The sequence below is a fragment of the Scardinius erythrophthalmus genome (assembly GCF_964197995.2).
Source record: "Scardinius erythrophthalmus genome assembly, chromosome: 9".
In the NCBI taxonomy this organism is placed as follows: Eukaryota; Metazoa; Chordata; class Actinopteri; order Cypriniformes; family Leuciscidae; genus Scardinius; species Scardinius erythrophthalmus.
In genome coordinates this window covers 11,028,475-11,043,570 of record NC_138229.1, presented here as the reverse complement: position 1 = coordinate 11,043,570, position 15,096 = coordinate 11,028,475, and the positions used below count along the sequence as shown (strand labels likewise).

General features: G+C 36.7%; 1 protein-coding gene across 3 annotated transcripts in view; it reads right to left on the bottom strand.

The window, feature by feature from the left end:
• Positions 1 to 3,881: 3,881 nt before the first annotated feature.
• Positions 3,882 to 15,096, bottom strand: part of LOC308696297 (single-stranded DNA-binding protein 2) — a 72,780-nt gene continuing 61,565 nt past the window's right edge. Inside the window, exons 7-18 of one of the 3 annotated variants that reach the window (XM_081374836.1) lie at positions 14,780 to 14,839; positions 13,875 to 13,941; positions 13,682 to 13,749; positions 11,580 to 11,644; positions 11,425 to 11,470; positions 11,171 to 11,206; positions 10,544 to 10,598; positions 9,954 to 10,024; positions 8,549 to 8,627; positions 8,430 to 8,458; positions 8,230 to 8,331; positions 3,882 to 7,294 (exon numbers count right to left, since the gene is read on the bottom strand). In XM_081374836.1, the coding sequence (XP_081230962.1) occupies positions 7,265 to 7,294; positions 8,230 to 8,331; positions 8,430 to 8,458; positions 8,549 to 8,627; positions 9,954 to 10,024; positions 10,544 to 10,598; positions 11,171 to 11,206; positions 11,425 to 11,470; positions 11,580 to 11,644; positions 13,682 to 13,749; positions 13,875 to 13,941; positions 14,780 to 14,839 (708 nt within the window). In that variant the 3' untranslated portion in view covers positions 3,882 to 7,264. The remainder of the gene's footprint in view (positions 7,295 to 8,229; positions 8,332 to 8,429; positions 8,459 to 8,548; positions 8,628 to 9,953; positions 10,025 to 10,543; positions 10,599 to 11,170; positions 11,207 to 11,424; positions 11,471 to 11,579; positions 11,645 to 13,681; positions 13,750 to 13,874; positions 13,942 to 14,779; positions 14,840 to 15,096) is intronic. The other 2 variants (XM_081374837.1, XM_081374838.1) reach the window with 2 other exon arrangements.

The window sequence follows — 15,096 nt, the reverse complement described above, 5'->3', positions numbered from 1 at the left end:
AGCACACTGTTACATTGATTTCTCGTGTTGGATATATGGCTCTTTTGTTTTGTTAATAAAGTAGCTGCTATTAGATACGCTTCACCTCACCTCATCTTCTTCCTCTGACCTGACACTCAATGGCATTTTTCTGTGATTAAGCCAATACCACCAAGGATATGCAATAAAAAGATCAGACATGGTTCATAATATCAATACTACTTCTATTTAATTATTGTAGGTGGACCATAATAAGCTTTAGAATTGGCCTATAAGTATCATATAAAAAGAAAATCCAAACACAATGATATAGGTAACTGGTTAAAGTAAAGTCTTTTTGAGTAACTGCGCAAAGTGTCATGACCTCTTTCATGTTTCCTGAAGGCTGAAGCTTTTAGTACAAATGGTAGTTTAGGAGATAATAATTCATTTCAAAAATTGTTGTGAATATTGTGACCTTGTGTAGCCCGCTTTAAACATGATTCAGAGCTCATGGACATCTGAGGAATGAATTCAAAGCCCTTTTTAATATTTAATTGGCATTTTCCCATAAGTCTGACACTGGTAAATCTGCATGGAGGCGACGTTTCAATCAGCACTTTCTTTTTCATGACGAGACTCATGTATAAGCTGGGAGTTTAAATGTTTCTATACCTCAGGTACATCACAACCTTGGAGACTTAATAGCATTAATGCTGTTTGTATGACTTCTCGCTGGCACCGCTCAATTGAAATTAATTGCGGCCCAAGGGTCGCTGTCCCACCGTATTACACAGCGTTCCAAATTATTATGCAAATTGGAATTAAGTGTCATAAACCTTAAATATTTAGTTTTTCAATCAAACTCATGGATGGTATTGTGTCTCCGGGCTCTTTGGATCACTGAAATCAGTCTCAGACACCTGTGATAATTAGTTTGCCAGGTGAGCCCAATTAAAGGAAAACCACTTAAGAAGGATGTTCCACATTATTAAGCAGGCCACAAGTTTCAAGCAATATGGGAAAGAAAAAAAGATCTCTCTGCTGCGGAAAAGCGGAAAATAATGCCATGCCATGCCATGCCATGCAAGGATGTAGGATCCTCCAGAGGCTTGCAGTTGTGCATAAACCTACTATTTGGCCACCCCTAACCAATGCTCACAAGCAGAAACGGTTGCAGTGGGCCCAGAAATACATGAAGACAAATTTTCAAACAGTCTTGTTTAACGATGAGTGCCGTGCAACCCTGGATGGTCCAGATGGATGGAGTAGTGGATGGCCACCATGTCCCAATAAGGCTGCGACGTCAGCAAGGAGGTGGCGGAGTCATGTTTTGGGCCGGATTCATGGAGAGAGAGCTGGTAGGTGTGAAAATGAAGGTGTGAAAATGACCTCTGCAAAGTACATAGTGTTTCTGACTGACCACTTTCTTCCATGGTACAAAAAGAAGAACTTCCGTAACAAAATCATCTTCATACATGACAATGCACCATCTCATGCTGCAAAGAATACCTCATTAGCTGCTATGGGCATAAAAGGAGAGAAACTCATGGTGTGGCCCCCATCCTCAACCCTATTGAGAACCTTTGGAGCATCCTCAAGCAAAAGATCTATGAGGGTGGGAGGCAGTTCACATCAAAACAGCAGCTCTGGGAGGCTATTCTGACATCCTGCAAAGAAATTCAAGCAGAAACTCTCCATAAACTCACAAGTTCAATGGATGCAAGAATTGTGAAGGTGATATCAAAGAAGGGGTCCTATGTTAACATGTAACTTGCCCTGTTAAGACGTGTTTGATTGAAATTTTCAGTAAATATGACCTGCAAATATGCTGCAAATTCAACAAATGACCATTTTCAGTTCTTTACAGCCTATAAAATGTTTTCAATCTCTGCTGTGCATAATAATTTGGAACAGTGCATTTTGAGTTTTTTATATTTAAAAAAGAAAACTGTTTTCGTTGGGTGGTTTGTTCAGTGAAATTCGACTTATACCCTAACGGTTGGTGACTTGAAAATTACACTGACTGTCATTTGCATCGACTATTTAGGAAAATCAGTGTAAAATATCATTTGCATAATAATTTGGAACACTGTGTAATTAATATTCACACGCTTTCCTAAGAGAAAAGCAGCGGTGATTTATAACGGTTATCCTCCTCTTCAGCCACACAGCGAGGGCGCTTCCTGCGGGGAGATTGATGTTGGTGCCGTACACTCAGTTCTCAGGGGAAGAGAGAGAGAGAGGATGAAACAAGAAACCTGTGACAGAACTGACCTCACCAGCACAGCCTGTCCACATAACACTCACCATGACAATGTTTCTGCCCACAGAAGTGTGTGTGTGTTTGTGTACATATGCATATATTCAAAAGTTTGGGGTCAGTAACATTTTTAAATATTTTTGAATATAAATAAATACTTATGATCACCAAAGCTGCATTTATTTGATCAAAAATACAGTAGAAACAGTAATAATATGAAGTATTTTAACTATTTAAAATAACTTTTTTTCTATTTTTATAGATTTTAAAGTTTAATTTATTCCTGTGATGGCAAAGCTGAATTTACTCCAGGAATGGAGTTATTGCTGCTCAAGAAACTTTTCTGATTATTATCAATGCTGAAAACAGGATTCTTTGATGAATATGAAGTTCAAAAGAACAGCATTTATTTGAATTTTACATTGTAACAATGTTAAAGTCTTTAGTGAAATTTTTGATCAATTGAATGCATCCTTGCTGAAAAATATAAATATGTCTCATTAAATGTTTAATGTACAATACCATTTAAAAAATGTTTTAACTTAATCAAAAGGGACGCATTAAATTGATCATAATTGACGGTAAAGATTATTTTATATAGATATGTATTTTGCAGTAAAGATTTCTTTATCAAATAAATGCTGTTCTTTTGAACTTTCTAATCATCAGAATCCTGAAAAACAAAAATCACAATTTCCACATTGAACGGGTTTCAACATCTATATATATGTTTCTTGAGCAGCAAATCAGCATTTTAGTATGATTTCTGAAAGATCATGTGACACTGAAGACTGGAGTAATGATGCTGAAAATTTAGCTTTGTCATCACAGGAATACATTTTAAAACATATTCAAATAGAAAAGTTATTTTAAATTGTAATATTTCTCAATATTATCATTTTACTGTAGCCTGGTTAAAACCAGACCATTCTCAGTAGTAACTGAGTTATGGTCTGGCAAAGCTTCATTAATAACTCATTTCCAAAGGGGCGTCACCAACGGACGTCGCTCAAACCAATCAGAGCGATCGTCATCGCGTAAAGCCATATGCTGCGTCCTAAGTTACACTACGCCATAAAAGTATGTACTCTTTTTGTGAAGAAAAGGTATTTACTTTTGAATGTGTAGCAAAAAAGTAGGCAAGCTTTGGGACATACTACTTCGTCATCTTTATCGGACAGATCTGTCGCGTACATCCCGTCACGTAAACTGCCCTGTCAATCATCGTGTCACAGTTAAAATCCTCTATTAAATCTAATTTAATTTCCTACCGTTTCGGAGAGAAATCTAGTAGCACGTTCATCTGCCAGTGGGTCTTTCATGGAGACTGTCCTCATGTGTTTGCAATTTGAATATAATAATGTGCGCTTCACCAACGGACCTAAAACCAATCAGAGCGATCGTCATTGTGTAAAGCCCGCCCCAACGTTTCTGATTGGTGCCGCGATTTCGACGGATTAGAAATGGGCTTGAATGGGCTCTTTGCCAGACTGCTTGCAGAGCAAATCTAAATTTGCCGGAAGTTGTCTGGGTTTTCCCAGGCTAATTTTACTGTATATTTTATTAACAAAATGCAGATTTTGTGAGCATAAGAGACTTTTGAACGGTAGTGCATGTAAGCAGGTGCAGTGAACAGAACACATAAAAAGAACACACATTTCAAAACAATTGGTTTTAATAAATTAAAAGCTGGGAGAGCAGGAAGTCTTGGTAAAAGGGGTTATGTTATTTTATTAGTCTTAAATTTGTATCTACAACAAAGGGACAAGCAAAAAATAAGCAACAACTCCATGAAAAAAAAGAAATTAGAGAGAGCAAAAAAATACATTATTGAAGCACTTTTTCCATCCTTTTTTTTTTTTTAATAAGCAACTTTTAAATCTAAAAGTAACTTTACAATATAAAGAAACATACAAAGAACATCTTAATTTACTACACAAGACAGAAAGAGTCCCTAAGACAAGGATCCAAACTACCCTAAACATGAAATACAAAGCAAACCCAGGAGACAGACTGCTTTATACTCAATACTGCTTTTCGTTTGCCAGAAAGAACAACGGTGGAGGATTTTTTTTTCCTTTCCCACATCTGAAGCCCCTCCGCACCTCGTCTCCTCGCTAATGTTACAGTATCGTACAGCGTCACAATAGAATTACAGAGATGGCCAACGACGTGAGTGGTTTACATACAGAGGACTGGCCGAGGAGAAGAGAGACTGCAACCTAGAAAACACTATCTCAAGAGAACAGGAAGGACACTTCCCTCCATTTTATTATTATTTTTTTCAATCCTCACCCTTTTTTTGTTCGTTTTTTAAAATTTAAATAGATAAAAATCCTTCATAGTAAAGTTTGCAATGCGTGGTCCCTTTTGCACACAAAGAGACGACTTCCTGTGTTCATGTATGTCCGTATAGGCAATGTGTTAAAAGGTGGGCTGCTGTCTGGAAAGTGCAAAGTGAGGACACGTCCGAGAGAGAACGGATGCATCGTGAGGCTTTCGCCCTCCGCAAGCATCCTCCCGTGTGTCTGGTCTACGAGGAGCGAACGGTACTGGTTACTTTCCTAAAACATGAGCGCTCAGACGTCGTTTACTAAGTAGAGGCTGACAAAATCTTTACATTTGCATGATTTAGTACATCTGTACAGTGGGACAGAGTCAAGGACAGAGAATGGCGACTCTTTACATTTTTTTTTTTTCTCGTAGTATTCATTGGTAGTGACTGAAATATCAAAACATGTCAATGATATCAAAATGCATTTTACAGTATTTACAAAGAAAGAAAGTAATAAAATAAGATAAACACTGTATAAATGTGTGTTTCTCGGTGTACATCGTGTCGTTGAGCCGTGGCGAACTGAAAAACAGGTGCTGTATGATTAATGTGTGTGTGTATGTAATCAGCAGGAGGATTTTAGCATTTAGCTCTGATATTTACCCGTTCCTTCTGACCCCTAATAACCATTTCACTGAGAATTCCAAAAACACATTTTGTTTAAAGGACACAACAGATATACCCAATGCAAAAGACAAAAAACGAGAGAGAGAGAGAGAGATAGAGAGAAAAAAAAGGCTGTCGGGCACATTTAGCTCATATATCCCTCATTCAGTAGTCCCTGGATGTCATATTAATGACCCTTCATTTCATAAGTTTAGAAAAGGTCTGGATGTTGCTGACATCGCATGTTTTTGCACATTATATTCGGTGTAATCATAGACTGTAAAAAAAGATGGACGACGTGTCTCCACTTTCTTCCACTGTAGAAAAATGAAGCCAAAATAGCCCAGAAATGGCCGTTGACATCATGCCCCAAATAGGTCATTTGGAGCCCGAGTCTGATCCTGAGATAGGGCCGCGGTATCAAGGTCCCGCCCACACTCCCGTAGACTCAATCGCAAACTAAAACCAAACTTGAAAAACAAACACTTGAACACGTCAAGCGTGATGAGAACTACCTAAAATGACAGAAACCATCTTTGGGAAAAAATTACTTGAAGTGTTACTTGGAATTTTTTTTTTATTTTTTGGCTCGCATCCCGTTCGATTACATGGAGAGGGCGGGGTTTATTACCTATACTACAGCCAACCACCAGGGGGCAATCAAAATGTTTTGGCTTCACTTTTCAGGACGTGTGTGCGCCACTCTTGAGTCTAATATAGAGCTCATAATTAACAAAATGTGTTTGAGGAGGAGGATTTCCACACCTGAAAAAGTATCCAGTATATTGAGCACAGAGCCAACGGGAACCTAATTTGTAGTGAAATGTCATGTGACCTGTTCAGATTCATGCAAAAGGAAAGCATGTGGGTCTCTGGCGAGGGACAGAACGATACAAATCTTCAGGAGGTATCTTAGACTGGCATATTTACATGTGTACAATATGTCCTGACGGGTCGCATGCGAGACGTGTGCGCGATAAATCAATTCATGAACAAAAACCAAAAATAAATAAGATGTGAATCACGGTGTCGTGTTTGAGTCAAGTTTAGCACTGGTTACTAGTATAACTGCATGTTTTCGGCTCTGGTATGACATCACTTCCTCTCTACAGATAGTTTGAGTCTTCAAAACGTGTCGTCAGACACACAGGCTGGTCTGAGAGGTTAAAGTCGCTGCTGGTTTGGGCCTCGCACCTCTTGGCCTCGGTCGTTCGCTCAACAGGGACAATGAAACCTGTATACTAGAGACGTAGAATAAAAGGTGCGCTACCTTTTTAATCTGCAGGAGGTAAGATTTCACAGCAAACACAAAACGTGGTGTAGACTGCAAAAGTCATGACACGTTATTGTGCATTATGGAGGTGTGCTTTTTCTGTCAAATTCATGGTTTACATACATACAATGTGCCCCTTTCAAAAAAAAAAAAAAAAAAGATTAAAACCTAATCAATAACCATCATTACAATATTAATAAAAATAAAATCAACAATTGATAATAATACAATACATACACAGAATAATGAAAACGCTCATTGCCGAACCCCTCGTAATGAGTTTCCTCTTGCATTTACAAAATAAAATGGAGGAAAAAGGTGCAGATATTTTCCACTGTTAAAACGACTGCATCCATTCAAGATAATAAAAAAAAAAAAATGAATCAAAAAAAGTGGAGTGAGTTCATAAAGGTCATAAAGTGTGCAGCCCGGTGAAGCTGCTCACACACACGCGCACGCACACACACACACACACACACACACACCTGCCTTCATATGTGTGTTGAACCCCGTTAGTGTCCTGAACCAGAGAGGAAGTCCGGGAGGCAGGGAGATTCAGTCAACAAGCTCTTCCTGTGGCTCTGGGGCTGTTTCCTGTTGCCGCTGGCCATTTTGCACAAGCTGGGATGGGCCACTTTCATGTGAGTCCTCTGCTCGTGGGGCATCCCAGAAGGCTGTGCGTAAAAAGCCAGAGTTCCATGGGCAGAGGGTGCCGGGGGTTGATCGACGTGAAGAGGGGACGGGGTTAAAAAGGAACGGGGCAGTCGGAGGGGGTTTGAAAACGAAACAAAAAAGAAAACCCCAAACAAAATGATAAAACAAGAAGAAATCACACACTCATCGTCATGTTGGGTGAATACTGGAAAGAGAGAAGGGGTGGGGGGGGATATATCGGAGGTGAGATTATGAGAACTCCACACAGAGCAAATACAAGATGGTTATGACATCACAGTCCCAAAATACAGCAAGAAAATGCATGATTTTGTTGACAAAGCAGTAACCAAAGGACAGAGAACTTGGAAATAAAGTGTCCGGGAAACTGCTGGTCTTTTATAACAAAAGCCATTTCCAGCACTCACTCTTGGACTGAATTAGAAACACTTATAAAATCAAATCATTTTGTATCGCTCTTTTTAATTTGCCACCGATTGGATATTCTGTTCTGAGTAACATGGTCAGTATGTGAGGCCTTCTGAGTGCCTGCTGGGCGGAGCTACACTAACATTCCAAAGTTTGGGGTCGGTATGATTTTTTTATGATTTTGAAAGAAGTCTCTTATGCTCACCAACACTACATTTATTTTGATCAAAAATACAGCAAAAACGGTAATATTGTGAAATTTTATTACAATTTAAAATAACTGTTTTCTTACATGTATTTAAGTAAAATGTATTTTACTCCTGTGATGCAAAGCTGAATTTTTAGCATCATTACTCAAGTTTTCAGAGTCACATGATCCTTCAGAAATCATTCTTATGTGCTTATTTGGTGCTCAAGAAAAATGTCTTATCATTATCAATGTTAAAAACAGTTGTGCTGCTTAATATTAATGTGGAAACTGTTATGCTTATTTTTCAGGATTCTTTGTTAAAAAGAACAGCATTTGAAAGAATTTTTTGTAACAATGTGAAAGTCTTTACTGTCACTTTTGATCACTTTAATGTGTCTTTGCGAAATAAAAGTATTCATTTCTTTCAAAAAATCTTACTGACCCCAAATGTTTGAACAGTAGTGTATATGACTGGCAGGTGAGGGGAGTGGCAGGTCTTTGGGTTTGGGTCAGAATCTACTCACACTTTCACTTTGGAATGGGTTGAGGAAGTTGCCTCCCATTTCTCCGTCATCCCGCGGTGTGCCCGGTGGGTTGTTCATGCCTGCCATGTTGTTGGGGGAGTTCTGCAGCGAAAGGGATGTTTGACAAAGACAGTTGAGAATGAGGTGTGAAAACCTTGGAAAAAAATACATACTGACTGGCAAACTAAAACCTTCCTTACCTTTGGCAACCCATCCATGTCACCAGAGCCTGAAAAAAATAAACATAGTAAATGTGTTTTGTGGCTCATTAATCATATTTAGACATTATTTTGATGCAGTGTAATAAAATAGTGCTTACCTAACGATCCGTTCATATGATGGGGTTCCATGCCACCCATGCCGCCCATTGGTCCATCTGGACCGGGACCCATGGGGAACTGAGAAACACAGAAACAATCACAATCACATTCACATTCAATAAGACTGCGTCAATTATTGAATTCAAGATATAAACATTTTGAAAAGGATGAACATGTCCCCTTTGATTTCTCTGAAAGCATGCATGCATTTTTATGAAAACAATGATCATAATGTGACATTTAGGATTAATATAACTAAGGCATAATGTACAATCAGGAGCTCATTATTACAAATAAATCCAGACAGGTCTTAAATCACACTGAAGGGATTTATTTTGAGATAACGATCGACTGGCATTATCAAGTTTATTACATGACTACTTAAGCAAATAGATAAATAATTGTACATGAAATGTTAATTTGAGTTCAAATCATATTATGTAAGAAGAAAGAGACCACAGAGTGTTATGAGCACTAGCTATTCAACAATATTATTGATCTGACTGTACTGACGCTGTTGTATGAGAACTGAACCGAGCTGGACGATTACATCATTTCTTGCTTTATAGATGAAATTGACTAAATTAATAATTGATGATCTTTTCAACAGAACTGAATCAACACTGAACTGACTTCAGCTGAACAACAGCAGAAATGCATAATTTTTCCTGTTACTGTAGCTTTTAAACAATCTGTATTGCAAAAAGCGCTACATAAATAAAGGTGACTTGACTAGACTAGCACAGCAACCATATGAAGGTAATCAAACAACAGCCAATTATACAGCTTAGCATTTATGATACGCAGATATCTGACCAACCAGAATCCAGTATTTTCAACTGCTGTATAATAAATCAGACTATAGAATATGTAGCTGTGGCACTGGAAAAACACCACAAATGTCAAAAATTCATTATGTGGATAGATATTACACAGTTTGGGATCAGTAAGATTTTTTTGTTTGTTTGAATGAGATGAATGCTTTCATTAGCAAGGATGCATTAATCAAAAGTGACTGTAAAGACACTTGCGATGTTACAAACAAATTCTATATCAAACAGCACAACTTTTTTTCAACACTGGTAATAACAAGTAGCGTGTCTTGAGCACAGATTCAGCATATTAGAATGATTTCTGAAGGATCATGTGGCGATGAAGACGGGAGTATTGATCAGATTTGCCGTCACAGGAATAAATCACATTTTAAAATATATTAGCACAGAAAACAGTCATTTTAAAAAGCTACATATCACAATATTACAGTTTTACTGTATTTTTGATCAATTCAATTTAGCCTTGGTGAACATAAGAGACTTTTAACTTCCTTCACATTTCTTTCAAAAACATTGAAACAATCTTATAATTGCTCTGGAAAATACACATCTAAACAGGAATAATACATACATTGGGTCTGTTTCCTCCTGGTCCAATTGGGTTCATCATTGTGTAGATATTTTCACTGGAGTTTGTGGAGTCTAGAGAAGAAGAGAGCAGAAGGCCATTTAAGTTTGTTTCTAAGACCAGCGCAACTTCTTCCAAATACGAGACCAGATAGCCAATGCTTTAGCAGCACACTAGATCAATACAGAACATGGTTGGACTGGATTAATCACCATAATAAATGTGTTCCCTTTAATGATTTATGGCTTGTGTGTGAGAAAGAGTATGAGAGAGAGAGGGAGGGAGACACAGCTCACATCCTTAATCTGTGGTTCAACATCACAAACAGAAGCGTTTGGAGTGGAATTACATTAACGTAGTGGGAGGGGTGGAGCTGACGTCACATGTTTTGTTTTCCTGCCAGAGGAAGTGCAGGTAACCTTGCAGTGATATTGAGGGTGTTAAATAGGGTGTTTGTGAAGTGCTGAGCATCTTTCTTCCTGGAGAGACATGCACCGTTTCCGGCTGTGCTGATTAAAGAGACGAGGTGAGAGCAAGTGTGTAGTGTGTGAATGACATTCATAAGGGGGAGCGACAGAATAGATCTACTCTACCTCCTGGGCTTGGCATTATGGGAGTTCCTGGTGGACCACCTCCTCCTGGAGGACCCTGAGGGAGGAAACAAGCGCACAAACATGAGCCTAGCTTTTTAGTGTGTAACAGTATCAGAACTACCAGAGGAGCAGTTTTTAAACAAAGAAACACTAGGCACGGGGGAGCCATTAAGCCGCTTTGACTAATGTGCAGATATTTTACTTTTAAGAGAGGCAATGCTAGGAGCAAAACTAAGCAGGATGGTAATTGCTCAAGTAAAATCAATACATTTAGAAACTTTAATATGTGCTTAGTTATGCTTTTAGTTTCCAAAAGGAAGCACTACATTTTGCAGTGGTTTTTTTTTAGTTTAGTTTTTTTTTTTTTTTTTTGCTAAAGACGAAGAGGGGAAAAACAAAAGAACAAACACACATTTTTACAAACTTTTATTGTAGATGCGATTAATCGTGATTAATTGATTTTACGATTAATCGATTTGCATTAACAAAACTACCTTATTTTTTTATTAAATATTACAAAGACAGCTTTTAAGTTGTTTCTTTTTTACGCAATAACAATGAGACAATTTATATATATACTACAAAAAGTACATTTTGATTTCATGTTGACTAAAGTTTGGTACTCACCACGTAATTTCCTGGAGACGAGGAGGAGTATGCTATCTGTCAACCCAAGCAAAAGAATATGAATACAGTTTATTTGGGTGAGAATAAAACATTAAACTGCACCACTTAATGGTAATAATATGATACATGAATATTATAATCTTTGGTATATAATAAAGAACCAGGTCAGTGCAGCAATAGTGCATGTCACATCTTTGTCTGCAGCAAACAAAGTTGCATGCAGATAACAGCACACAGCGTATGTATGAACTTACCGAGTTAGCATTGGGGTTTGGCCAGGGGCCACGTCCTCCAGGTCCCCTGTAAAAAGGATAGAAAAACAGAACAGACACAGAAAAAGGTTAACAAAAATGATTTAAAGGGATTAAATAAATGGCGACAGGAAGTGATCTCATGTTGAAGAACTCACATGTTCATTCCGGGCATGCCTGGACCACCGAGAGAGTTTGGAGGAGGCCTCATACCACCATAGTTCTGCAATGGGCATAGAAAGCAAAAACACAAACTTTTCAACATTTTTTTTTTTTTTTTTTATGGAATCTGTCTGGATTGGAACACAGTATTAACCTTCAACAGTGTCACTGCACTTAAAAATAAATAAATACAATTTATTTCATTCTCATTGTATACAAAGAATTACATACAAATAAATGCATTGAAATAAATCATTAAAAAAAAAATTATATATATATTTATATATATATATATATATTATATATATACACATACATACATACATACATACATATATATATATATACACACACACATATACATACATATATATATATATATATATATATACACACACATACATACATACACACACACATATATATACACATATATACACACACACACACACACACGCACACACACACATATATATATATATGAAGAGTTCAGATGCAAAAGCCTCTAAGTGCCATCTGAAATTTTCTTCTAGAATGATCATTTTCATAAACCTTGTATATTTAAATTAAGTAATTTCACCTAAATGACAATTAATAGGTAATATGCATTGCCATTTAAGTGAAATTATTGAACTTAAATTAACAAACTTGATAAAAATTATCATACTGGAAGAAAAGTTCAGATGGCACTTAGAGGCTTTTGCATCTGAACTCTTCATATATATATACACAAATACACATATATAATACTTATGTTTTATGTAACACACACACACACACACACACACATATATATATACACACACACATATATACATATATAATACTTATGTATTATGTATTATGTATGTAATACACACACATACATATATATATATATATATATATATATATATACACATACACACACAATTATAATACTTAAATTATACTATATTACCTTTTTAATAAATACATTTATTTATCTACTTACTACATTTATTTGTATGTAATTATTCTTATATATACACAAATTCATTACTTCAATGAGCTCATTGTTTCTGCATTAAAACTGCAATTATTACATTGTTTAAATTAATACATTTTTAGATAACTGATTTTGTATATGTACATTTCTGAAATACATAACTTAGACAGTTACCTCTGATAACAGATCATTCTAAATTGTAATATGGACTCATGCACTTTCTGTAAAGCTGCTTTGAAATGATGCGTACTGTGAAAAGCGTGAACAAATAATTATTTAAAACATATATTTTTAATTAAAAAAAATATATATATATTTTAATAAATGTATTTGTATATAATATATATGTATATAATATACAAATACATTTATTAAAATATTTTTTTATATATATATATATATTTAAATTCTAAGAAATATACAAATACATTTATTATAAATTAATAATAAATAGATATTTTTCTTTTTAAATTAAATAAAAATAAATTTTAAAAATAATTATAATTGCACACAAGATTACATTTAATTACATACAAATAATTGTATTGAAATAAATAAATAAATGCACACCGAGTTGAAAATCTGTGTTGTCTGCATTATTTTGGTACACAATCTATTTAAATTCAGAGTACAAGGTCACAATTTGGGGGAAAACATTTTTTTGTTTTGCTGTGGTGCTGATGATTCAGCAATGGCGCAGTGTAGGAATTACTGCCCTTCATCCACTGTCGTCCGTAGCGGTGGGGATCCAACCAAACAGGTTGGGAAGCGATTGACACTATGCTAACGAAGTTCTGCTCAGGCAGACGGCGGCCCACCTGTCTGGCTGCCCGTGGGTGGAGGGCAAAATGTGACAGAGCCTTTCGGGCCTGAGGCTGCTTCTTTCTAACCCGAGCCTTTGTTCTGCGCTCTACCCAATTTGTCGAACAGATGCTGCACCAGCTGCCGATTTGTGCAGCACCTCGCTTGCCAAGAACAAGAAGGACAGGGAGAGATAGAGAAGCAAGGAGAACTCTGCTTTCAGCACAGGTGAGTAAAGAGGAGTAACAGGGTTCTTCAGACAGTCTTGGTCCTGTGGCGTTTGACTTGTACTACCAGAGGATAAATGAGTAAAAAGAGAGCTGTGCCAACCTGAGGGCCCATGCCACCCATCCCTCTGGGAGGATTCATTCTCATTGGACCGCCCATGTTAGGATGTCCTGGAAAATATTAGATTTATTTAGATTTAGAGTTATTATACAGGTGATATCATTCTTCAATCTGTATGCAAATGGCTCTGTGGTTATGAAGTGTTGGAGTGGGGGCGAGCGGACCAAGATGCTACCTTGGGGTCTGGTTGGGTCCAAACTGTTTGGCAGGAGTGGTTGTGATCCTGGAACCCCTACAGGAGGCTGAGGAGGAAAATGAAGGTCAAGAAAAGACATGGAAAGTTTTACAGAAAACATACATCATGTGACCCATCTACATTGGAACAGTGTGAATAGGAGAATTTCCTTCCACCTTTTACTTTCAATGGAAATGTTCAATGGAAAAAAATTAACTTCAATTAGCCTCTGAAAATTTTACACATGCTAGTATTGCTACAGTACATCGGTTAGAAACATTATTTTACATTAGAACACCAGAGACCAGAAACATTACAAACTGGCTTTGATGTATCAGTCAAAGCCATTCAAGTGTATAATGAATAAAATAAATGTAAATCGAATCCAAAAAAATCTATTAACACAAACATCACATGATGTTTGGAAACAACCACCAGGATTCCCGCATTCTGACCAATACATATCGATGACATCTGTGTCATTTTAGTAATGTTTATGTATTAACATAGCATTTTTTTATATTTTTAATTAGCTATTATTAAGTATTTCAGCTTTTATTTGATTTTTTAATTAGTTTTTGTTATTTTTAATATTTTTATTTAGCTTTATTATTTTAATTATTTGTAATTACACTTTCTTTATTTCAGTTAATTGGCAAGGTTTTTCTTCTATTATTTTTATTTTATTTATAACAAAATTATTTCAATTATCGAAAACAATTTAATGGTTTTAGTTTTAGTAAACAATAGCAGCACTTTTTTATAACACATTATAAAAAAACAACAGCAAAAAAATTGACCCTTAAAATATCCTAACATTTCCAGGTTTTTTCCTGATTGTGGTGAGCCTGAAGATGTGTGTAAAAATGGAAGAACTACTGCCCGTGTGATGATGTTTTCCGTACCTGATTTGGCATGCGAAGAGACGGCCGTGGTCCACCAGGGTACCGTGGAGACATAAAAGGCTAGAAGAAAAAGAAGAGAAAAAGGAGTCATTAGCAACATGTTGCCCTATTTAAAGAGAACGCGAGAGCATTGTATAGACCAGAATGAATGAGTGCAGCAGGCCAGGCTATAGCAGATGGAATGGACAGACAGATGCACGGAGAGCAGAAGCCAATGAAAGATGCCATCAAATATGTACATTTGACATCTCTCCTTCTGTCCGTCAACACAGACTGCTCCCATTCTGCCTTTTAAACGTGCACACACACACACACAC